Source organism: Henckelia pumila, chromosome 2 (assembly GCF_033568475.1).
Source record: "Henckelia pumila isolate YLH828 chromosome 2, ASM3356847v2, whole genome shotgun sequence".
NCBI lineage: Eukaryota > Viridiplantae > Streptophyta > Magnoliopsida > Lamiales > Gesneriaceae > Henckelia > Henckelia pumila.
The window spans coordinates 25,439,310-25,466,730 of record NC_133121.1 but is presented as its reverse complement, the minus strand read 5'-3'; the positions used below and the strand labels follow the sequence as shown (position 1 = coordinate 25,466,730).

Sequence of the window (27,421 nt, the reverse complement as noted above, 5' to 3'; positions counted from 1 at the left end):
TATTGAGTCAAATCAGTCTTCACAATTTTGTCATTAGTTAGTCTGTAATTTTAACGACAAGTATTTATGTGTGTCTTTATTAGCGACGAATTTTATGACGTAGTTGCTAATGTGATTACATACACTTTTAGCGACGACCTATCTTTTTTGAAGTTCGTACTAAATAGCGACGAACATCAATAATTAAATTCATCGCCTTCATTTTTAGTGACGAATATTTTGTTTTAGTCGCTAAATTCAGCGAATATATGTTAACTCTTGGTATTTTATGTTCGCGCGACCAATTCACTGTAAAATAAAAAAGTACGGGTGAACCTCATATTTTTTATTTTGTAGTGAGATGTTCGTGCAAACATATGAACATGTGATACAAAAAAATAAATAAATAATAGGGAGTACTGCTTCTAGTGTCACATACATATATCGACTCAAATGTTTCCATGTCAAAGGAATAATTACTTCATATGAGTCACTTTAAATGCGACTTAATCGATCGGTAAGATAAGGGGATAAAGGCAAATCATGAATTGAGATTTTCTAATTATTTACCTTCTAAGTTATTTAAGAGAGCTTATAAATTATGTCTTACTCTTTCTAATTTTCATGTGTTAATGAAATTCATACAAAAATAATAAATACAAGTTGATCATGTAATTTATTGAAAGCATAGTTGTTAATTTTTAAATTAAATTTAATTTTAGTGACACAAATTATAAATATGTATGAATATAGATTAAAGTTAAATTGCAACACTCTGAGTAAAATATGTGGGAATATGAAAATAAAGGGGAAAGATAAAATAAAAAAATTGATGAATGGTACAACATGCTAAATTTATTGCTAAATATGATATCAAAGTAGTTAAATTTCAATAAACAAGCATTTTGAAATTCTAATATTAGTTTTTATGTTGAGGTACCGATAATTTAAATTTCAATATCTATTTCTACCTCATTAAAAATTAAACATGGGGCTGATTGATATGGTATGACACAAAAAGCAAATTGTAGAATTAACAAAATCATTATTTTAGAAGTAACTATCCCCTCTTATATTCCCAAAACTTCTCATCTCAATTCTCTCTCCTATGTAAATCTCATATTTTACACACTTATATGCGTGTGCAACTGTTGCTAATTATTATAATAAAATTTAATTAATTTTATTAAAAAAAATAAGACAAATCTCTTTCAATTAACAATTGAACCGGTCTTAGCAGACCATACTGATAACACTAAAAATCAACAGTTGGGAAACACAAAAGAAAATGTAATAGGACACGTTTACCAACATATATAGGGGTGGATTTTCGGTATACCGTATCGAAAATATTGGTATCAAAAAAAAATTCATAGCGATACCGATATCAAAGTTCTGAAATTTTGATATTGAAAAAATTCATACTAATACCGTATAGATACCCAAAATAAATTCAATATACCAAAAAATATCTATATGTCGAAAAAATTTTGGTACGATATCCCGAAAAGTCGATATTTTGGTTCGTTATCCCAACCCTTAGACAAGCAAGCCAATTGGTGAAGAGAAACAATTTAACTTACAAAACATAGACTAATCATTTGAAGCACACGGTGTATATATCTCCAGCAAAATTACTGAAAAAAACAGAATAAAAGAGGGAATAAACGAAAAACAATATAGTCTTAACAAAATGCTAGAAAAGAACAAAAAAATTAAACAATTAGCTAAACTATAATAGAAAATTATTATTATTACCAATGAAACAATTAAACAACAGAAGACCACCTGGAGAAGAACCCAGACAGGCATTCGGTGGCCAAAATAGAAGAAAACAGAGATCAAGTGGCGAGGAGAGAAAACCAAAATGAAAAAAAACAAAGCATTATGGCAAAACCGAGAAGAAGTCAAAACGATTAGGAAGGAAAATATATAGTTGAAGCAATTCAACCTACACAAAAAAAGAATGGAAAACAATTAATGCAAGCATTTCAACCGACGAAGACATTGATTTGAGGGAACTTGATGCACGGGTCAGTTAATATCATGTATAATATTAGGAGACAATGTTAATAAAGAATATTATTATTGTTATGAACCAAATGGAGGGCACAGTAAAAACCAAGTACGAGGCATTAAACACAAGGTGAGAAATGTAAATATACAAATAGAACTCGTATATTAATAGAAAAAATAAAAAAAAGATAGATAGATAGATAGAAATACTAGAAATAGATATAGAATAGACATAGACATAGACATAGATATAGATAGAATACTGGTAGGAACACGGATGTTCCGCGTGAGACTTCAAAATGTTACAAGAATTTAAATAGCAATGATAGTAGTAAATGATAGACTAATAGTAAATGATAGACTCATTTAAAAATCTGTCATTGTTCAAAACATTAAAACAATCAAATTTTAAAATATTGATTAGAAATATTTTTGCACAAAAAACTCATGTGCGATGTTCTAACAGTCAATTTTGTGAGTTTGATCTCCTATTTAGAACACCAAAAAAATAATATTTTTATGTCAAAATTATTATTTTTTATCGTAAATATGAATAAGATTGGCTCGTCCCATATATAAAAATACATGAGATCGTCTCACAAAAGACCTACTCTTATTTTAAAAGCTTTTCATGCTTAATGTTGATTGTTGATATTTTTTCAACGTCTCCTATTTCAATCAATTGACTTTGATATTATTGTTGTTCGTGGGAATTCTACTTATGATTATTATTATTAAAAAAATACAACTTACAAATCTTTAGAGATATCGTATTCTTATATTTATCTTTATTTTAAATCTTTCCAATATAAATAATTAAACAAGATATTAATCTACAATAAAAATATATTTATAACATTCTTTGTACATGAATATTTGCAATTTTTCACAACAACCGATTCATCTGAATGATCTCCATTTGACAAAGTGGATGCTTGGAAAATTCACGGGGATCAAGTGTTGCCTCATTAAAACATTTATAATAAAACATTGTAGCAAAAATATGAGCGAAGGAAAAAAGGTGCATTAATATATACTTTTTATCGGATATCCACTTGACGATAGATGCGTCTCTGTTCCATCAATTTGTCCTACTGGTTTATTTTTAATAAGGTTTTACTGGATATCCACCTGATGATAGATTCGTCTAGTTTAAAATTTATTAAAAAAAATCAGTAGGAAAAATTGTTGGAACATTCATAGTTTTGGTGTTGACATAACAGTCTAGAAAAAGAGGGAAATCATTTGAACATATGCGATTTCGATTCAGAGACCAACTGCTCTTGACAAGATGCTAAACTAAATACATAAGCTAAGTTGACTTTAGATTCGTGTAACGCCCAGAATTATTTAATTTTGATCCGAGAATATTTAATTTATAAATAATTCTGGGCGTTACAATTCGTCTAGTTTAAAATTTATTAAAAAAACCAGTAGGACAAATTGTTGGAACATTCATAGTTTTGGTATTGACATAACAGTCTAGAAAAAAAGGAAAATCATTTGAACATACGCGATTTCGATTCAGAGACCAACTGCTCTTGACAAGATGCGAAACTGAATACATAAGCTAAGTTGACTTTTGACTGAAGCTCAACCGTAGAAATGAGGTAAACTGCATTCAGTTTAGGAACTAAACTGAATCAGTTTTCATATGCTAAACTGAATTAGTTTCTCAGAGTCAAACTGCCTCACATCCAAATCGAAGCTAAACGATTGCTAGATTGAATCATCCAAAAGACCCCAAAATCAAGATTGAATCAACCTAAATCTTGTGGATAGATTTTTCCGTACATAGCTGACATAGCAGAAGCCAGAGCACAACAGTGTACGATCACGTCAGAGAATGTACGAGGAAAAGACAAGCTAACGACCACCATTTGAATTTGGAAGAGCCATTGCCTGCCAAGTATAAATACTTATCAAGGGGTGTTTGAAACGCATCCGACTCCTTAGAAAAATACTCACGCATATATTCAAGTTATCAGAGGTAAACTGAACACCTTCAGTTTACTCACAACATTAATTCAAGTCGAGAAACTCAAAGTTAACTTCAAACATGAAATCAAGAGCCGAAGAACACAAGCGATCATATCAACAATCAGATCAATATGATCAAATTGTGCGTAAGTGTTGAGTTGTAATACAAGCATTGAAGATGTATTTACCAGTTGAGGTACATACCTCGTTGTAACAAGAATCAGTCTAGGGCTGAGTTCTTGATTCTAGGAGTTCTGGGATAGGTGATTGTGTATAAGTCCTAGTCTTGGAGTGCGCCATTGCAAATTGTTGTAATAGTCAAAATCTTTTAGAGTGAATCATTCCGAAGTAGAAGAAGGGGTGACGTAGGAGTATTAAAATCTCCGAACATCCAGAAACAAACATTTAAGTTATCTTGTTTTCAGACGACCACTCTCACTTACTATCTACTTTGATAAAACTATTTAATCACAAATTCTAATATGTTCGTGGAATCATTTCGAACATAATATTTTTTTGCCAATTAACTTCGACACGCGAGAAGGAAACAGTTCAGTTGACGAACCTCAACTGAACACAATCTTGAAGTTTTAGAGGTCAACTGCTAAAGTGATATCAAGAAAGCAGTTCTGCCACCCTCAACCGATCCTATCACAAATCTTAATGAACGAAACAGATGACATCTCGCTACTTGTTAATTGTCTCATTAAAAACTTTGTTATGAAAAATACCGTGGAAAAAATCATAAACAAGGACAAAATATTACAATTTTGATTGCTCCCCTATTGCAAGAACCATTCAAAATTATTAACTCTTTTTATTATAACCTTATGCATTGATTTTTGCCAAAAATTGATGCATGTGATGACTTCGCTCTTAGATATGATACTTTAAGGCCAAATATTTTTTTTTCATCCTCAATTTGGCAAAAAAGATATTTTGAGAATCAAGGCCCTCGAAGATTTTTCTATTTATCATCGTCAAGTCAATGCATCTATGACAATGCAAATATTTTATCATAATCAGTTTTGAATATTTTGAGAAGTTTTGCTATCAATCTCTAAAAATTTTAGTTCGAAATAACCATAATTTTTAATAATAGCTAAAACACATTAATAATTATATATTAATGTGTGAAACATCATATTTTAATATACTTGTTATTTTTCATAAATAAAATCAACCAAATTGGATTCATTAAAATAATTGGTCGATCACACTTCTAGTGTCTTTTACATTTACTTGCAAGCATATCTAAGATTTCGTAGGCCTGAGGTGAACTTAAGAAATTGAACCCCTCGAAAAATATGTCAAATTTTTTTCTTAATGTAAGTTTTTCAAAAATAAAATATGAATTATAGACATAAATATAATATAAAATAATATATAATATTTAAATATAAATAATCACTTAAATAGTACTCACCTTGCCATTTGGCGGAAAAGGTATTAACTAAATTTGAATAATCAATATTTTTGACTATTTTTTTTAGTTGATAACATAGTCGATCCATTCAATCTTTCTTGTGACATAGTTGATAGGAGATAAGCCTTGTATAACTTCAATTGGAAAAACTTCTTTCTACAGATGCAACTGTAGCTGGTATAGTTAATGAATTCTATAAGCAATATAAGCATTTAAATAACAACCATCCATTTTGTTCAGATAACTCAACACATCAATTGCTCTTTTTGTTTATGTTGCTAAAGTGCACTTCAAGATCGCCTAATAAATAAATAATTCATACCCATCAATATCAGAGTTGTCATCGTGTATCAAAACTTTTTCAAGATTTTCACAAAATCTCAATAAAATATCATCAATAGCACACTTTAACTTCTCCAAAATAAACAAAAACTTGTTTCTTCATATTTTTTAAATTGCTCAAACTGCATCTATAGTTAAAAAGATCTTTATCGATTAAAGGAAAAAATCATTAATTGTTGGGTTAAGCATGCATGAGTGAGAGTAGTACTAGGATGAGCGACCTTCTAGAACGCTCTAGTACATCAAGTTGCTGACATTGCGCTGCTTGTTCTGGTTGGCTAGGTGGTTCATAAAAGAGATACACCAGTTCTTAACGGATAATACTGTCTCTCCTGGGGATAGGACCAGTGGTAGAGAAATGATAAGATTGATCTCAAAGGGATATTAGAAACCACCAGCAGTAATACACACCCCTCCCTAGACTCATGGGCTCAACAACCCGACCCACCTGTGTTGTCACAAGTATAAGAAAATAAAGTTGCGCCTTGGCTAACAGCTATATAGCTATTGGCCTAGTGATAAGCGCTTGATCCTAACAACTGGTATCGGAGTCAAGGTCATGTGTTCGAGTCTTCTGAGAACCGTATAACTATACTTCTTGGGGGTAGGGGGAGTGTTGGGTTATGCGTGCATGAGTAAGAGTAGTACTATGATTTTAAAGTTTTCAGGTTGGTATTAATTTTGGGTCGTAGGGACAAGCCTAGCCTTGGCTTGAGTAAAGAAAATTTGTTTATTTTAAATTAAGTTTAAAGGGATGCAGTGTATTTTTTTTATTAAATGGGAGGGTAAAATTTTAAAGGATTTTAAGTATAACTAATGGGCCGTGTTGGAGCCCATTAGTCACAAAAGAAATAAGCGTTCAGAATTTTATTCTGAACTCTCATTTTGAACGCTCTCTTTTTCTTTCAAATCTCTCTCACTCAAACGCTGCATCAAAGGTAGGGTTCTTTGACTTCTCAAGGCTAGATCCTTCTGCCGTACAGGTTAATCCCAATCAGACGATTCAGGCAAGTTTTTAATGTTTTGAAACCCATTCAAGAGTATAAATATGTTTGATATGAACCCTAGGTTGATTTATGGTGTTGATTGATGCATGATTTTAGAAAGTTACATGAGTATGTTGTAAAATCGCGAAGCGTGATGCGTTCCTGATGTTTGTGGTATAAGTTTATTGAGATTCTAGGGCATTTATGTTGTAAAAAACAGAATTTTGGAAGAAGAGATTTTGAATGAGAAGTTTTGATTCAAAACTTTGAAAAGTTGGATCGTGATGTGCGTATATTTTGAAGTTTTTCATGTGTTTGATTATAAGTTTTGATGGGTGAGTGAATAGATTTGATTTGGAATCGAAAAGAACCGAAAAAGAGCAAAAAAAAAAAAAGAAGTTCGCACCCTGCGCGCCTACTGCCTACGTGCGCAGGCAGCACCACCGGTGCAGGGGCGCAGTTTTTGAGCGCCCCTGCACTAGGGGGCAGCGTTGGTGGCGCAGGGGCGCAAGTTTTCTGCGCCCTTGCACCATATGCTTGTTGATCAACAGGAATCTATGAATGGCTCACTATGACGGTTGCCACACTACTCATACTTCATCACCCTAAATATTTTTATGATATGGCTTTATCAAAGTTATGTTTATTGCATGAAAGTTTAAGTTAATGTTTTCTCTTTTAAAGTTAGAAAATCCTTTTTCTGCATGTTCTTGCTGAGTCTTTCGACTCACTATACTTGAATGGTACAGGTAACGATGATGTGGATGTTTTTATTGATGATTATGTGGGCGAACATGAAGAAGAAGCAGGGGTCGGTCCAACGGGCAATGCATGAGTGTGAATGCTTTAGAATGGAAGATGTTTTAAACATTTTTATTTGATGAGAGGCAACCAAGTTTTAATTTTTAAGTTGATGGCCATGATTGGCAAATATTTTTGGATGCTATTCTATTTTTGTGCACTTATTATACGCTCTTTTAATAAAGAAGATGATGTTTCCGCAAAGTTTATTTTTTCCAATATTTTAAGTATGTATGTTTGAGTAACGTTTCGATTGAGAAATTGGGACGTTACATGATTTGTTTTGCTTGGTCCGTAAAAGAGATACATCAGATCTTAACGGGTAATACTGTCTTTGTTGGGGATAAGGCCAACGGTAGAAAAATGATAAGACTGATCTCGAAGGGATATGAGACAACACCAGCAGTAAGACACACCCCTCCTTAAACTCATGGGATTAACAACCCGACCCACCTACGTTGTCACAAGTGTAAGGAAATAAATTTGCACATTGGCTAACAACTATAGCTTTTGACCTAGTGATAAGCGCGTGATCCTAACAATATTAACCTTGAAATATTTTTCCACTGATTGTGTTACCTCCTCATCACCGTTTTCATCAAATGCTTCTTTATTCAAATATTATGTTTTTCACTAAATACAGATTCGACTCCCATGCCATCTTCAATTTATTTAGCTTCCATCACGACTTTTTCAAACCCAAATTCTCTGTAGTCTTCCAAAGTCATAAAAGTCATTTTAACTGCTTGATGGTGACATCAATATATATGTTTCAACTTGAAGAAATTTACTAACAGTGTTGATGCATACAATAATTTGTACCAAATTACCATCCCAATCAAGAATTCAAAGTTCCCAAGTTCATATGTTGCTAAAGATTCAGCTTCACTCTTTACTTTAGGATCTTCAATAGTATCTACCAAGTTAATCAAAGCATCATGTATCTTTGAAGTTCGTTCTTTAATAGGTTTCACACTTTCAACACGAATTTCTCAACGTGTTTGTGACAAGAGCTTAAGTGTTAGCCCTTCGACATGCTCTTTAAAACTTTTCAATCACTTGGTAGAAGAGAAGAACAATGTATAAATGCGTTGTATTACTCCGTAGAATGACATAACTCTAGGACAACAATTAGCCATGTAAAAAGCCAAATTAAGATTGTGACATCCACATGGTGTATAAAAAGTTCTGGGATTTATCTTGATTAAGGTCTTTTGTACTCCATTGTGTTTCCCTTTCATATTTGATCCATTGTCATAACCTTAACCCCATATATAATGAATACTAAACTCAGATTGCCCCAAAACATCTACTAGTTTGGTACAAAGTCCATGGCTTGACGTATCATCAAACTTAAAAAATTATATCCCATTTTCTTCTACCACGACAGAGTTTGTTGAATTATCTACACAATGTATTACAAGAGACATTTGATCTGTGACTCGCATCTCGCGTACAATCTAGTATGATTGAGTAATATTTTCTATTTTAACTTTTTCGATAATCAAACTTTTTACTTCATGTGCCAACATCTTGTTAAGAATTGGACTTAGACCTAAGTTAACCCTAAAAGCTAGCTCAAGGGGGAGGGTTGTCCAAGACCATGCATTGAACTCCCAGAAACTCTATCCAATAGATTTGGGACATATCTTAACACACCTCCACATGCCCAAGAATAAACATTTAGAGCATGGAGATGTTAGCGGGTGATCCAACTATGGGCAGTCCAATATATATGGCGGGCCTGGGCTCTGATACTACTTGTTGAGCAACGGAACATTGGTATCTCCACAATGATATGATATTGCCCACTTTGGGCACAAACCCTCATGGCTTTGATTTTGGATTTCACCCAAAAGACATCATATCAATGGAGATATCATTACATATATTGCCTCATGATCTTTTTCTTGATATTTCAATGTGGGACTTTGGTTGAATACCCAACAATCCTCCCCTCAAACTAAGTCTCACCCTTATTCACATGGTCTGGGCCTCTTCGCAAATCTTCCTCCCATCGAGGCCACTCTTCTTCAATGCATTGGGCCACATGCCTTACATGAAAGATCAAGAGCATCACCCGCCTCAAGAGCTTATCACAGATTTTTTTTACCGGGAGACATCTGTGGGGAACTCGGGTTGCTAATCTTATTTAAGAAAAAGTATACATTAAACATCATTAATGTAGCGATTAATAACTATAAATATTCAATCTGAATACTAATTTGCTTAATAATAAAAACATAATACAGAATATTTGGCGACGCAAAACCTTACATTTGGCGACACAAAAACACGTCGCTAAAAGAATAAAATTTTTTTTTCTATAGAACAGCCTCCCACACGGACCTTGGTCCGGACAATGGCACAGGGTCCATGCATCTTCTGGACACAGGTCCATGCCCAAGGCTGAAATCAACAATAAAGAGGTTGCCGAAATAGTAGGCTACACAGGCCTTGGCTCAAAATTGTTGGCATTAATGGTTCCACGATCTATTCCAGAGTAGTGAGCCTGGATTACTGGCCGAAAGTGATCTCTAATTGGCACCAGGGGAGCTTCTTGTGCATTCTCTTCATCCATGTTATTGATTTCTTCTCTTCTTGCTCTTTTTAAAGCACGTGCAGTTCACTCGATCTCCGGATCAAAAAGTAAGGAATTCACACTTTTAGATTGTCGCATAAACTGCAATTAAATATAAGAAGAGATCAATTAGTAACTTAAAATAAAATGAAAAAACTCTAAATTAAAATATAGACTAATTGGTAACAAGACTAAACAAAAAATCAAATTTAACTCCCCGGCAACGGCTCCAAAAACTTGTTGTGGAAAATGCTCGCAAGCGTACGAGTGTCAAGTTTTAATAAATTGATGAATCAAGTATCGTTCCCACAAAGATTAAAATGACAATATTCAGTACTTGTAATTAAAATAGAATTAATTTTATTAGAAAATCAAAATTTCATAATTTTGCAGAAAAAAATAAAATAATTTAATGAGTTTTTGATAGCAAACACACAACTTTCAGAAATAATCAATCAGAGAAAAATGATCTAGAGGTTTAGATTTCACCTGGGTTCAACAACAATCAATCCTAATTAATTTAGTTTCATGAATTCCAGTCAATTAATAGCCAAGAACACTTAAGTGTATTATTTCCCTCTCCCGAGCAACAAATAATATTTATCAACTACAATTCAATTCCAATATCCCTATTAAGAATCTACTTGCAATGATCTATGCAAATGTTCTTTTTAAAAGTTCTATTAAAATTATACACTCTCTCGAGCTATATAAATAATTAACAGTGTATTTTCTATTGGTCCTATTCAAAATCTCCTCTCCCGAGTGCCAGATTTCAAATAAATATTACAAATCAATTATTGATCAGGTAATTGAAAAGACATTCAATTCTAGAAAAACAATTAATCTAAAAGAAACTCAATTCAATAAAATCAAAAATTCATGAAATTGTCTACACCAGGTTCCATCCGACCTCTAGAATCTAAAAAATTAGTTCATAATAAAATTCTGAATAAAACAAATCATGTTCAAAAATCTAAACATATTCAGCATTAAATGAAAGATAGAAAACAAATCTGTCGTCGACGCCATGTCCGGACTCTCGATCTCCATCTTCGTTTTTCAATTAAAAGATCAACTTCTCCCAGAAATCTTCACAATCACGTTCTCTGATATGTACGTATATATGTGGCGGCTCCCCCCTTCTCCAAAGATTTCAGACTCCTTTTTATATCGCCACACAAAAAGCCCAACAAAATATTCACCGAAATAATAAAATTCGAGATGGCAGCGACAGGGCGGGCTCTCTAGGACACAGCGCAGGCACGCTTCAAGTTCGTTCTTTTAATTTCTCTTGCCTTCAGGAACTTGCGCGTTTGCTCTCTTTCTTCTCTTCTTTAGCGCTTCTTTAGCGCTAACATTTTCACTTCAAGCCCATTCTTTTCCTTCTCTTTTTCTGCTTATTCTTCTCCTTTAAATTATTTTCTCTTCTAAATTCTTATTTCTTCTAAATTCTTATTTCCTTTTTATTTTCACAACAATTTAATATTTTCCTACATCTACAAAAACAACACAACTAGCGCATAAATCTGCCCGAAAACAATAATTATCAATTAAAATCATATATAAATTAAGTGTATAAAATACACTTATCAGTCACTCGAAAGTACCCCTCTAGACCACTATCAAAACAACTGGACATGGATTGTGCAATATCTTGGAAACATCACAGCTCTCCGTGATCATCGAACATGTGACTCACGACGTCCAATCGTCCACAATAAAGGGTTGAGCTTCCCAACTAACTATGTCTATCTCGAAGGAGATACGTCTCAACGTGATAAATGATCATGCGTCATATGAAAAATAAATACATGCATATCATGACAGATAAAATGCAACATATAAGAATGCATACTCAGCTGGATATCTCAGTCAGTACTTACGTATCTTTCTAGGTCAAGTCTAGGTGAACAGTCTAGATGATCATGCGTCATATGAAAAATAAAAACATGCATATCATGGCAGATAAAATGAAGCACATAAGAATGCGTACTCAGTTGGATATCTCAGTCAGTACTTACGTACCTTTCTAGGTCAAGTCTAGGTGAACAGCCTAGTATCCAAGCCTATAATCAAATATAAACCACATCACTTATACCATTCTACAAGTCTTAACTAGACTAATAGATACTCGCTGAAGCTAATCAGAGTCTCGTAATATACCTGTGTTTGTAGCCTGTCCTTTGGTGACGTTTGCCCTACTCTCAAGGCACAATAGTGCTCCTATCCCGGTAGCACTTTGTCACTTTTTGGCTTTCAAATAAGACACACGAAAGCCTTACAAATTTTCTAGAGACGAGAAGAAAACTTGAGAAATGAGTGACGGAAATAGTTGCCTGAAGCCCCTATTTATAGATCACGATCGGAATGTTTGATCTCTCATTCGGAGCTTTCAAACCCACTTCGAAACTTTCGATCATCCTACTGAACTCCCTTTGCCGAACGCGTATCTCTTATTGGACAATACACTGTTGCCGAATAGTTAGGATCTTCGGATCCCTAGTTTGGAGCTTCCAAACTTAGTCAAGTCTGATCACCAATCAAAACCCATGCCCTGTATGATTTCAAGTAGATTCGAAGCTTTCGATCTACAGTTTGAAGATTCCAAACTGCTCGATACTTTCATTCACCAAATCTGGCTTCCGAACCTGTTTGGTTCTTCCAAACTACTTTTCGGAGCTTTCGAACTGTTCCCGCACAAGAACCCTTGGAAACATTTTTGATTGTTCTGAATCCAATTTCCAATTCCTTAAACTCAAATGAGGATTCCTTAATCATATCTTAACCTCGTAAACATGTTTAGTTAGTTGATTAGCTTAAACTGAAATAGTGTTACTACATTTTCCCCACCTGAAGAGATTTCGTCCTCGAAATCAAGGTAATATAATAAGAAACATCCTTTTTGCAAAAGTACAAATTTCAACTGAAGCTGAAATGAAAATACAAGGAATGCTTTTACAACTTAGAATAGTTCAGGGTGTTCAGTTCGTATGCGAATTTCTAGCTCACATGTGGCTTTCTCCTCGGCTGCCACTAAAATAGAAAAAGATGATGGTCTTGTTGCGCAAAATCTTGGATTTCCGGTCAAGAATGCAAATTGGTTTCTCGACATAAGTTAGATCCTCACCGAGTCGAACTTCATACGGGTGCAAGACGTGAGACTCATCAGCCACATATCGTCTCAACAAAGACACATGAAACATATCATGTATGTAAGAAAAATATTGCGGCAACGCCAGTTTATAAGCCAACTCTTCAACATTTTCCACAATCTCAAATGGGCCAATGAATCTAGGAGACAGCTTTCCTTTGAGAACAAATCTAAAAATCCGACAAAATTGGGAAACTTTCAGAAATACCTTTTCCCCTGGCTGAAACTGTAAAGGTCTACTCTCGGTATTAGCGTAACCAGCCTTTCTATCCATTGCAGTTTTTATTTGATTTTTTATCTGAACGAAAATATCCACAGCATGCTAGATTAGTTTTGGTCCTTCCACCGGTCGTTCTTTGACTTCTTCCCGAACAATGGTGTACGACATCATCATCCATACAGTTCTTCATAAGGTGCCATACCTATAATGCGGTGGTAGCTTTTGTTTTAGGCAAACTCAGCTAGTGGAAAATGGTCTTGCCAGGCTGGAACAAAATCCATGGTACATGCTATCAACATATCTTCAAGGGTGCGAATGGTTCTCTCCGACTGACCATCCATCATCGGGTGATAGGCAGTACTAAGACTCAGACCAGTGCCTAATGCCTTCTGAATACTTCCCCAAAATATGGAAGTAAATCGGGGATCTCCGTCACTGACAATGCTTGCCGGTACACCATGCAATCGTACTATATCTTGGATGTACAATCTCGTCATACGATCAAAGGTGTAATCTCGATTAGACGGAAGGAAATGTGCTGGATTGGTGAGTCTATCCACCACTACCCAGATAATGTCACAATTCCTCAAAGACAAAGGTAAATGGGTCACGAAGTCCATTGTGATATGCTCTCATTTTCATTTAGGAATCGACAGACTAAGAAGCAAATGTTGGAAAAAACTGCGGTCAGATCAATCACGATTGATACCCGGTGCAGCGGAAGTTTAAAAATTTTTTATCATGGAACAATTCCATGGTGTGGGTATCAACCATTCAACGATTAAATTATTGTGTGTGTAAAATTCAAATAACAATTATTAAATTTTACCTCCAATCTCGCAACGAGATTAATGGACACCAACAGATTTGATCTGCTCTTGTTGTCTCTCCCTGGAACCGATGAACTCCTTCAATCAGGTCCACGAACAGAGGTTTAATCCCTCTGATAGATTGCACTAGAAAATCTATCAGAAGTTTTCTGCGAAGAGAATAAACGAATCTGATTCGCTATTCCTTACTGCGATTCAAAATCACAGACCGGAATTTTCTCGGGCAGAGGACAGGGAGGGGACGGCCGAAACTTTTGAGAGGCTAGGGTTCGATTTTTGCTTCTCAAAAATTATGAGCTGTTGTGTGTAATTTCTGTACTGAAATAACTTATTTATAATGCAGGCCACTAACACCTTAGGGCCCATTAGTCATAAGCTGGGGCCCGACAAGCAAAGCCCGCTCGTTCAGAAATTAATATAAAATTCATCGTGACTCCGATTGATGAACTGATTTCACCAATGTGCACAGAAACCATTTCTGCACATTTTAAAGTCAAAATAAATTTTCCTGAATCCGAATTCAGTGGTTTCCAAAAATGTCCATCCCTATGTCATTTTAGGAAATCCTACTCCCTTACTCTTATTTAAGAAGTCCAACTCCTTAGTTCATTAAATTTAACTCTTTAAATTTAACTATCTCAACGGGGATTAAAACTCCATTACACTGTGTGACCCTCAATGGTTCAGGGATACAGCTAGCCGTGGGCTCACAACTCCTTGTGACTCGGAACAACACTTTCCAACTTGCCCAACGAATCATGGTAAAGCGCCTAGCAACATCGCCCCATGATTCCCTAGGTATCACTGATAGTGCCTACAAGAACCAGTAGATTTTGGTTAACGTACAGTACGGTCCCTTCATCCATATATCCCGATCGAATCAACAACCATTGGTATATCGAGAGTCGCTCAAGATTCGATAACTATGCAATACATCTTGAAGATCAAATTAGTGACATCGCATGTGCTACTAAGAAACCATTTCTTAAATCACATCAATTACTCTGGCCAGAGATTTATCACACTAATATCTCCTCAGATCGCATAGGATATCCACACTCGCAAGTATGTGGTGAATCCTTGACAACAATGCATTGACTCCTATATGTGTCGTAACTGTACCCAATCTCGACACCTGATGACCCCCATAGAGTCGGTAAACGAGTCAAAGCACAGCACTAGCATATAGAGTCTCCATGATGTTTCAAGTCGTAAGGACTAATGGTGTACAACCAAAACCGCGGACTTTATCCACTCGATAAGTGATAACCACTTGGAAAGTCCGGATAGGGTAGTTCGATTATTCATCCTATGAATATCCATTTGCATGCTTCGAACATCTCCATGTTCCCTACCAATGAAACGTGGTACTCCGCATCGCAAATGCTAGTCTCAAACTCGAGCGATCCTTATCCTTATTATCGGACGGCTCAATCGACTAGGAACGGTTTTTAGAATATACAGTGACTATAAGATGTATTTCATGATAGACATCTCCATGTTCTACCACATCTTACATACACTATAGTATATTCAAGGTCTTTATCAAAACAACAATAGTATATCACAATATAACAATATGAAGTAATATAAAGTCATTGCCATAAAAGTGTAAATAATATTAAACAAAAGATTGTTTATACAAAGAGTCATCAAAGCCCATAGCCACACAGTTGGCTCACTGGGCACCCACTCTTACAATCTCCCACTTGCCCTATAGCCAACTAGTCATACTACGTAGACCCATTGCTTCGCGATGTTTGTCAAACAATGGTCCTGGCAAGGGCTTAGTAAGCGGATCAGCGATATTGTCTGCAGAGGCCACTCGTTCGACAATGATGTCTCCTCTTTCCACAATCTCCCGGATTATGTGGTATTTCCTCAGTACGTGTTTGGATCTTTGATGAGACCTTGGTTCCTTTGCTTGAGCAACGGCACCCGTGTTGTCACAGTACACCGGGACTGGACCAACAAATTCAGGAATAACGCCCAACTCTTGGACGAACTTCCTCATCCAAACGGCCTCTTTAGCAGCAGCTGATGCTGCAATGTATTCAGCCTCAGTGGTGGAATCCGCTGTGGTGTCCTGCTTGGAACTCTTCCAAGAGACAGCACCGCCATTGAGCATGAACACAAATCCAGAGGTTGACTTCGAGTCATCCACATCACTTTGGAAGCTAGAGTCGGTATAGCCTTCCAATTTGAGATCTCGTCCTCCATACACCATGAACATATTCTTAGTCCTTCGCAAGTACTTAAGAATGTCCTTCACGGCTTTCCAATGCATTTGACCAGGATTAGACTGATATCTGCTCGTGACACTCAGAGCAAATGCTACATCCGGTCTGGTAGATATCATCCCATACATGATACTACCTATAGCTGACGCATATGGTACATGTGTCATATTCTCTATCTCTGCATCAGTCTTGGGACACATAGACTTGGATAGAGAAACTCCATGACACATGGGTAGATGTCCTCTTTTGGACCCATCCATTGAAAACCGTTTCAATATGGTGTCGATGTAGGTTGATTGAGTGAGTCCTATCATTCTCTTAGACCTATCTCTATAGATCTGTATCCCAAGAATGTAGGATGCCTCTCCCAAATCCTTCATCGAAAATCTACCTGATAACCATATCTTTGTTGACTGCAACATCCCTACATCATTCCCAATGAGTAGGATGTCATCAACATAAAGTACTAAGAATGTCACCGCATCCTTAACTACTTTCTTGTACACGCAAGGTTCCTCCGGGTTCTTGATGAAACCAAAATCTTTTATTGTTTCATCAAATTTCTGGTTCCAACTTCTTGATGCTTGTTTTAGACCATAAATTGATCTCTGAAGCTTGCATACCTTATGCTCGCTTCCCATGGATGTGAACCCCTCAGGCTGCTTCATATAGATTTCCTCCTTAATGTCTCCATTAAGAAAAGCAGTCTTCACATCCATTTGCCATATCTCATAGTCATACCATGCAGCTATGGCAATTAGGATTCTTATGGACTTGAACATTGCAACTGGTGAAAAGGTTTCGTCATAGTCAACTCCTTGCCTTTGAGTATAACCTTTAGCCACCAATCGCGCCTTGTAGGTCAATACCTTACCATCAGGCCCAAGCTTTCTTTTGTAGATCCATTTACACCCTATCGGAACAATTCCATCGGGAGGATCTACTAAAGACCAAACTTGGTTTGTATGCATCGAATCCAATTCTGACTGCATAGCTTCAAGCCATAAATTCGAATCCGCATCAGAAATTGCTTCCTTGAAGTTTCTTGGATCACATCCAATGTCGGGTTCATCTTGATCCCCTTCAAGAAGAAGACCATATCGAACTGGAGGTCTAGAAGTCCTCTCGGATCTTCTAGGTACAGGCGTGTCCAGCAATGGTTCCTGAGGTGTAGGATCGTTATTTTGTATTTTGGGTTCTTCTCGAACTTCTTCGAGTTCCATCATCTCGCCCTTCTTATCCAATAAGAACTCCTTCTCCAAGAAGGTGGCATTCCTAGAAACAAACACTTTTGTTTCAGCAGGATAATAGAAATAATATCCGATTGAATTCTTCGGATACCCTACAAAATAACATAAGCTGGATCGACTATCCAACTTATCTCCCACTGTCCGCTTCACGTAAGCAGGACATCCCCAAATCCTCAAGTACGAATACTTAGGAGCTTTGCCATTCCATAACTCGTATGGTGTTTTGTCCACTGCTTTAGTGTGGACGTTGTTCAACAACAATACCGCCGTCTCAAGCGCATAGCCCCAAAACGAAGGTGGAAGCTCAGTGAAGCTCATCATAGATCGAACCATGTCCAACAAAGTTCGATTACGACGCTCCGATACACCATTAAGCTGTGGTGTCATAGGAGGAGTCCACTGAGAGAGAATCCCATTCTCTTTCAGATAGTCCAAAAACTCGGTACTCAAGTATTCTCCACCTCGATCCGATCGAAGTGCTTTAATACTTTTACCTAGCTTGTTTTCTACTTCAGCCCTGAATTCTTTGAACTTTTCAAATGCTTCAGACTTATATTTCATTAAATATAAATACCCATACCTTGAATAATCATCAGTAAAGGTAATGAAGTAGGTGTGGCCATGTTGAGTCCCTACTCTAAATGGACCACAAACATCTGTATGGATCAAATCCAACAGATTCTGACTACGCTCAGGTTTCCCCTTAAAAGGAGATTTAGTCATTTTTCCTTTTAGGCAGGATTCACAAGTAGGTAGAGAGTTAATATCAGACATATCAAACATGCCCTCTCCCACTAGCTTGTTCATTCTCCTTGAGGAAATATGACCTAGTCTAGCGTGCCAAAGGTTTGCCGGGTTTTGACTATCGATTTTCCTTTTGTTTGTTGTAGCCGGTTTATCAAAATAATTAATTGGAACGTCTTTTAGTTTTAAATTGTATAGATCGTTTTCAAGTTGTCCATTTCCAATTAAACATTCATTCTTGTAAATATTGCAAATCCCATTCACAAAATTACAAGAATAACCATCTCTATCAAGCATAGAAATAGAAATAATGTTTTTAATTAAATCTGGCACAAATAAAACATCTCTCAACAATAATTTAAAACCATTCTGCAAAATCAAACAAACATCTCCAATGGCCGTAGCTTCAACTCTGGAACCATTCCCGAGCCTCAGCTGGGTCTCACCCATTCTAAGCCTGCGACTTCTTGTCATCACCTGCAAATCATTGCAAATGTGAGATCCACATCCGGTATCCAATACCCAAGAAGTTGTATTAAGTGACATGTTTATTTCGATATAGAACATACCCTTTGCAGTTCCCAACTGCTCAAGATACTCCTTGCAGTTGCGCTTCCAATGACCCGGCTTCTTGCAGTAATGGCAAACATCCTTGGATTTTCCATTGTTTGAAGCCTTTGTCTTTTGCTTCTTCTCGGGTTCCACTTTCTTGGGTGGGGCAGAACGTTTCTTGCCCTTCATACTTGGCCCCTTCTTAGCAGAAGATGAGGAGCCCACCAAGAAAGCTGGCTTATCCTTCTTAAGTGTGGATTCATATGTAACGAGCATATTGACCATCTCTTCAAGGGTGGCCTCTATCTTGTTCATATTAAAATTTATCACGAATCCATCAAATGAAGAAGGAAGAGATAGAAGCAGCAAGTCCACATTGAGTTCATGCTCCAACACCAAATCAAGGGTCGCTAACTTCTGTATGAGCCAAATCACTCGTACCCCATGATCACGGACCGAAGTCCCTTCACGCATGCGGCACGTCATCAACTCCTTAACAGTAGAGAACCTTTCAGCCCTCGACTGAGCCCCAAAAAGTTCCTTGAGTTGCGCGTGAATGTCAGCAGCATTCACCGTGTCCTCAAATCGCCTCTGGAGTTCATCAGACATCGAGGCTTGCATATAGCATTTGGTCTTGATGTCATGGTCACACCATGCATCAAGTTTGGCCAATTCCTCCGGACTTATGTCAGCTGGTGCTTCCTTCGGAGGTGCTTTCTCTAACACGTAGAGCATTTTCTCCGAAGTTAAGACAATCTTCAACTTCCGGAACCATTCCGTATAGTTGGCGCCAGTCAGCTTGTTTTGTTCGAGGATCGAGAATAAAGGATTTCGCGAATTCATTGTATGAAATACTGAAAAGGAAAACAGACATATATCAATGATTGTTTAACAATTTACTAAGACATAAAATAGGCGAATTTAATTTTATGAATCTCACTCCCACTATTTTAACGATTTCACCACCCTCTAGTGAAAACGGGAAACTTTTTCCTTAGTGAGAACATGGAGTCCAATTGACAAACTTATGGTCCCGAATAATATCAGCCAACCATAATTCTCAAAAGGTAGAGCCCAATTGCTTCCAAAGCAACCCCCATGTATTTACCTCATGTCCAATAAGGGCCCAATAATATGACGCCGTTTAAAGTGACATGTCAAGATGACCCATCAATATTAAGTTGTGATGGACGGTCGCCATGTGGATCCCCCAATAATATGAGCCGATCCCATGGGAGTTCCACCCAACTTACAACATTTGTCGATCCAATGTACAGCTTTCCGACGGACGGGCCCCCCCAATAATATGAGCCGGACCGTATCCGCGGGTAGCATCACATACATTGACCGTTGATGGAAGGTAGGAACATTTAAACAATATTTAAATTTCCTTTATTTATCTTGATATAAATTTTAAATCATATTTAAAATGAGGGATTTTTAATTATAAAAATATTTGTCTCATCATATTTAATTTATTGCATGCATTGCCGGATTCACGCAATTTATGTCTAAACATGCATACAATCATAATATCACATATTATATAGGATGATCGATTCCATTTCTAATTGACCCGTGGTTGCCAATCACGGGTCTTAGTCCAATCCTAGGTAATATGCAGTATGCAAATGCAATCCTATTACATATGCTTCCAATTTACATTTCTTCAGTCTTCATTGTCTGCTGGGCCCACCATCTTCAAATCTTGATCTCCCACTAAATCTAATGTATTTACAATAAATAACAATGACAAGTAGGGGATACATTTTTAGGGGGTGGGAACGGGCTATAAACCAAGCCCACTTTTATTACATATGACATTCATATCGGGCCATAAACCAGGCCCATTAATAAAACCAACAATAATAAAGACAAAATGTAAATCCCTAACATACACCTACAAAATTGGTCATGGCAATCGATCATCCTTATCCAATAACATTTAATTCAAAATTAATTTATTGGATAACATGCTGTGGCAATTCAAATTTAAACAAGATAAAATCATATTTTATATATAAAATCTCATTTCACATATAAAATCATATTTTATCTCTATATCAAATAAAATCATATTTTATCTATAAAATCCAATTTTACAAATAAAATCATATTTTACTTAATATATCATAAGATCATATCTTATCATCAATTGTACCAAAATAATTGATTTCAAAATTCAATTTACGGATAAAATATTAAAATTTTCCAAAAATTCAAATTTATCCAAAATCAATTTTAAAATTTACGGACTCGAACAATTCGATCCGAAATCTCGTGAACCAATCAAAAACAATTTTTGACCGGACCAAAAATAAAATTTTAAATATTAAAATTAATTTTTAAATAAAAATATAATTTTTCCCGCGGGCCGCCCGGGACACTCCCGGGCCGGCCCGCACCCGGGGCGCGGGCCGGGGGCAGCCCGGCTGCCCTCTTAGGGCAGCGCCTGGCGCCTCCCCTGGGCGGCGCCGTGCGCTGCCCTGGGCGGCGCCGAGCGCCGCCCCTGGGCAGCGCCGAGCGCTGCCCTGCGCAGCGCCCAGCGCTGCGCTGGGCAGCGCACAGCGCTGCCACAAGGCGGCGCCGTGCGCCCCCTTTGGGCGGCGCCGTGCGCCGCCCGGGGCAGCAACAATTGCTGCCCCACCGGGCAGCGATCCAATCGCTGCCCGGGTTTTGCCCCGAAAATTTTTTTTTTTTTTTTATTTAAAAATATTTATTTTGTTTCAAAAACCGAGACTCAAAAATTTTGTACAATTGATTAATTTAATCGTTTGATCTGAGCAACCTGGCTCTGATACCACTGTTGGAAAAAACTGCGGTCAGATCAATCACGATTGATACCCGGTGCAGCGGAAGTTTAAAAATTTTTTATCATGGAACAATTCCATGGTGTGGGTATCAACCATTCAACGATTAAATTATTGTGTGTGTAAAATTCAAATAACAATTATTAAATTTTACCTCCAATCTCGCAACGAGATTAATGGACACCAACAGATTTGATCTGCTCTTGTTGTCTCTCCCTGGAACCGATGAACTCCTTCAATCAGGTCCACGAACAGAGGTTTAATCCCTCTGATAGATTGCACTAGAAAATCTATCAGAAGTTTTCTGCGAAGAGAATAAACGAATCTGATTCGCTATTCCTTACTGCGATTCAAAATCACAGACCGGAATTTTCTCGGGCAGAGGACAGGGAGGGGACGGCCGAAACTTTTGAGAGGCTAGGGTTCGATTTTTGCTTCTCAAAAATTATGAGCTGTTGTGTGTAATTTCTGTACTGAAATAACTTATTTATAATGCAGGCCACTAACACCTTAGGGCCCATTAGTCATAAGCTGGGGCCCGACAAGCAAAGCCCGCTCGTTCAGAAATTAATATAAAATTCATCGTGACTCCGATTGATGAACTGATTTCACCAATGTGCACAGAAACCATTTCTGCACATTTTAAAGTCAAAATAAATTTTCCTGAATCCGAATTCAGTGGTTTCCAAAAATGTCCATCCCTATGTCATTTTAGGAAATCCTACTCCCTTACTCTTATTTAAGAAGTCCAACTCCTTAGTTCATTAAATTTAACTCTTTAAATTTAACTATCTCAACGGGGATTAAAACTCCATTACACTGTGTGACCCTCAATGGTTCAGGGATACAGCTAGCCGTGGGCTCACAACTCCTTGTGACTCGGAACAACACTTTCCAACTTGCCCAACGAATCATGGTAAAGCGCCTAGCAACATCGCCCCATGATTCCCTAGGTATCACTGATAGTGCCTACAAGAACCAGTAGATTTTGGTTAACGTACAGTACGGTCCCTTCATCCATATATCCCGATCGAATCAACAACCATTGGTATATCGAGAGTCGCTCAAGATTCGATAACTATGCAATACATCTTGAAGATCAAATTAGTGACATCGCATGTGCTACTAAGAAACCATTTCTTAAATCACATCAATTACTCTGGCCAGAGATTTATCACACTAATATCTCCTCAGATCGCATAGGATATCCACACTCGCAAGTATGTGGTGAATCCTTGACAACAATGCATTGACTCCTATATGTGTCGTAACTGTACCCAATCTCGACACCTGATGACCCCCATAGAGTCGGTAAACGAGTCAAAGCACAGCACTAGCATATAGAGTCTCCATGATGTTTCAAGTCGTAAGGACTAATGGTGTACAACCAAAACCGCGGACTTTATCCACTCGATAAGTGATAACCACTTGGAAAGTCCGGATAGGGTAGTTCGATTATTCATCCTATGAATATCCATTTGCATGCTTCGAACATCTCCATGTTCCCTACCAATGAAACGTGGTACTCCGCATCGCAAATGCTAGTTTCAAACTCGAGCGATCCTTATCCTTATTATCGGACGGCTCAATCGACTAGGAACGGTTTTTAGAATATACAGTGACTATAAGATGTATTTCATGATAGACATCTCCATGTTCTACCACATCTTACATACACTATAGTATATTCAAGGTCTTTATCAAAACAACAATAGTATATCACAATATAACAATATGAAGTAATATAAAGTCATTGCCATAAAAGTGTAAATAATATTAAACAAAAGATTGTTTATACAAAGAGTCATCAAAGCCCATAGCCACACAGTTGGCTCACTGGGCACCCACTCTTACAGCAAACCGCCAGATTTTCGGTATTCAGCTTTGACTTGCTGACACACCAAACACCTGGACACAAACTGAAATACATCGCGCTTCATGCCTTTCCACTAGAATTGATTTATCAAACCCTTGTTCAGTTTCATCTTCCTAGGTGGACACTTAGCTTGCTACAGTGAGCTTGGGTTAAAAATCTCATTCCTCAAATCGATGTCTCCTGGTACAACCACTCTTCCTGACAAGAATAAGGTACCATATTCCTGAAATGAAAATCCTGATATGTTGTTGTAGCTCAAATTCTTTATTCCTTAAAATCAAGAAATAGAAAATGGATACAAAGTGAATTTAATAAAGATTAGTGAATACAATCTCTAGATAATCCCTTGATTTTTCTCTTCAGTGGCCATTTGTTGTGAAATGTGAATTTCTTGGGTATTTGATCTTCTTTAAAGATGATTTGATATCTTGATAACGTTAATTCGATGGGTTCACACCTTGTTATCGAATTAACCTTCAAAATTTGGGAAGAACGCGATGAATGCCTTGAATCGCGCCTTGAATTTTGTTGATCTTGAATTTGGTGAAGAACAGAATCTTCTTGAGTTTGAATGTATTTAAATGTATTGAAGAATAACGCAATCAATTCCTTGAATCACGCCTTGATCTTCTTGAATTTGATGAATTTGATGAAGAACGCCTTGAATTTCGCCTTGATCTTCGTTGATTTCCTTGGACTTCTTGAATATGTCTTGAGAGAAAAATCTTGAATTCTTCTACTCCTTTGCTTCACTCTTCAATGTTGTGTTTTTCTTCTTGATCATCTGCCTCCTATTTATAGGTGAAGGATGCAGAATGTTTTCATTTCCATTTGATGAGGTGTCGCAATTTGATTGGCTCCTCATGATATATTTGGTGATTATCTCCATTAATCACAATATTTGATTTTAAATACTAAAAATATTAGTATTTTCTTCCATTTGATTCAAGATTTGATTTGAAATACTAAAAATATTAGTATTTCATTCCATTTATTGCAAGATGCAATCTTGATTTAAAATCTTGATTTGATCACAAAATATATTAAAATATCAATTTAATTAACTATTTATTTTTTTTGTAGGAATTTAATTTCCAATAAATAGTCAATTATTTTTTTATTGATATTTAATATATATATTTCTTTTGGTATTTTCCATAAATTTAGGCTAGACAAATTTATTTGTCTACAAATGCCCCCTCGAGATTTATTCATAAATGATGATTTTTTTATATGAATAAGTCACGATAATTTATTTGCAGAAATTTGATATGTGAGGTTGCACAAATCCTCATTCCAAAATTTCAAATTTAATTTTCTCCATCTAGGCTTTCTTATTCACCAAGCAAATAAAAGATGAAAACTTTTAATTCCTTTCATGCCTTCATATTTTGAATGGAAATTTTCTCTTCCTTTTATGCACACCTCTTCAATTATAAAAGAGAGACATTAGGGCATGAATTCATACGCTCATCCTCGAATACAAGTATCGAGTACGTACCCTTCCGTTTATTTTTGTTTGGTTTTTCCTTCGTCGGCTATTTCTTTGGTGTCGTTTCTTCTTTCATTTTTGTCCTTACTAACTCTTTTTCTACTTTTTTTTTTCTGTGTGTTTGCAGAGTTTTGTATCTTTTAGTGCGCTACCCAAATTCCAAAATTTTGGACCGACTCCAAGCTGACGGGCTAAGTGGCTTCCGTGAGTTTCGTTTCTTATGTTTTTGTTTTAGTTTTAGTTTCAAAATTATTATTTAAACATGCAAGCAAATTACTTTTACGTTATATTACAAAACTTTTTGTACAAATATATCTATTTAACTATTATTATTATTTTGAACTATTACACATAATTTTCAGTTTTTTTTTTCTATGTTTATCTAATCTTGTATGTATGTATTTAGTTTTATATGTACAAATATTATTTTATTTTTTTGTTATTATTCTATTGTTATATATATTACACTTACGTAATTTTGTTCTTTATTATTTTTTTTTGTTACGTATTATTATATTAATATTTTATACATATATCGTATTACATTTTTTTTTAAACACTTGTCCTTATAGTATTATTATTACTATCTTTTAATTACATATATATAATCATATGTACATTTTTTTTATTATAATATTAATTATTATTCTTACTGTGATGCCTACGTATTTTTTATTATTGTTATGAATTTAGTCATATACATATATATTTGATTACCTTTATTACTAGTTTACAATTATTTATATACACGTTTTCAAAATATTATTATTATTTACAATCTTATACGTATTTAAGTTATTATTTATTATTATTATTTTATATTATTATTTACATATTAACAATATTTTTTATTAATTTTGTTTTTTTTTATGTAGCATAATGGTCTTTTTCAAGGACATATCTTCTTCTTCCGGCACTCAACGTTTGATGATTCTTGATGACGAAGGTCAACCCGAAGAGAAAGGCACTATTTTGATTGTTGATGAGCCTGTGGCCGGTCGTTATGCAAAACCATGGCCGCGATTGACAAACTTGCTTTATGCTCCCGAGTGGTCCATCGAGACTCCTTTCACCAAGAATTCTAAAGTTTGGGCTTTGCGGTCTACTCACCATCAGCAACTGCAGGAGCATGTTCCATTGCCATCATTGGGAAGACGTATTATTGAAGGCAAGGCAAGGTGGGATGACACACTCCAATTTATTGGCGAATTTCATTACATCAAAGGCTATTGGGAGTGGACAAAAGATATTCTTAGTCGATGCGATCATAGGCTTCGAGCGGCACAAATATATGACCCGGTTTATGCTTCATTATTCACATATGATCGAGATTCCAACGTTATGAAGGCATTTTGCGAGGCGTGGTGTCCACTCAACAATACATTATTGACTTCACATGGCGAATTATCTATTTCTTTGTGGGATTTGCACTCTTTATCGGGCCTGTCTATCACCGGAAATTTATATGATGAAGTCGTCCCTAGTGCCAAGGAGCTCACCGACATTGATGAAGCGGGTAGTAGATTCTTTCCTTGATCATGCAATCACTTAATTCATGCTTTTCACATTCTTCGAGGAAATTCAAAAGATGATCCATGCTCTCAAGTGACTATTGATCAGTGGGTTAGATTTTGGTTCAAGAAGGCTTTTCGGTATCATTCACCTCCCCCTCGTAGAGATAAAAAGGCAGCGCCTCCTGAATCCACATATAATCCACTTGGCGATATCAAGACACACGAAGAATGGTCCCCTGCAAAGAAGGCTATATTTTCGAAGCTTGGAATCAGAGACAACTCAAAAGGTGAGACATACTTGGCGGCATATGTATCTTGTTGGTTATGTGTATTTGTCCTTTCTCAAAGTGGTGCAAAAATTATTCGTCCAAATACTTTCAAGATGGCAAGCATCATGGCTAGTGGGCGGAAGGTGGGTCTTGCTATTCCAACATTGACGAGCATTTATCGAGGCCTCAACAAAACTGCTGCTTCTTCAAATCCATCTCGTGCATGTGCGACTTTTTCTACACACTTCATCTATGGTTGGCTCGCGCATTACTTTAAGACTCACACCCAAGTTTGGCAAGGAGCACGTGGTCCAAAAATGGCGACTTTTTCCGGCGAAGGGAGCGCAAAACATTATGAT

General features: G+C 36.3%; 1 protein-coding gene across 1 annotated transcript; it reads right to left on the bottom strand.

Moving 5' to 3' along the window:
• Positions 1 to 13,119: 13,119 nt before the first annotated feature.
• LOC140877400 (uncharacterized) lies at positions 13,120 to 13,539 on the bottom strand. Its single transcript, XM_073280935.1, has one exon. The coding sequence runs from the start codon at positions 13,537 to 13,539 to the stop codon at positions 13,120 to 13,122; it is 420 nt and encodes a 139-aa protein (XP_073137036.1).
• Between the last annotated feature and the right edge of the window lie 13,882 nt (positions 13,540 to 27,421).

Excerpts from the sequence above, each read along its gene's own strand:
- LOC140877400 (XM_073280935.1), bottom strand. The coding sequence starts at position 13,539 with ATGGATAGAAAGGCTGGTTACGCTAATACCGAGAGTAGACCTTTACAG.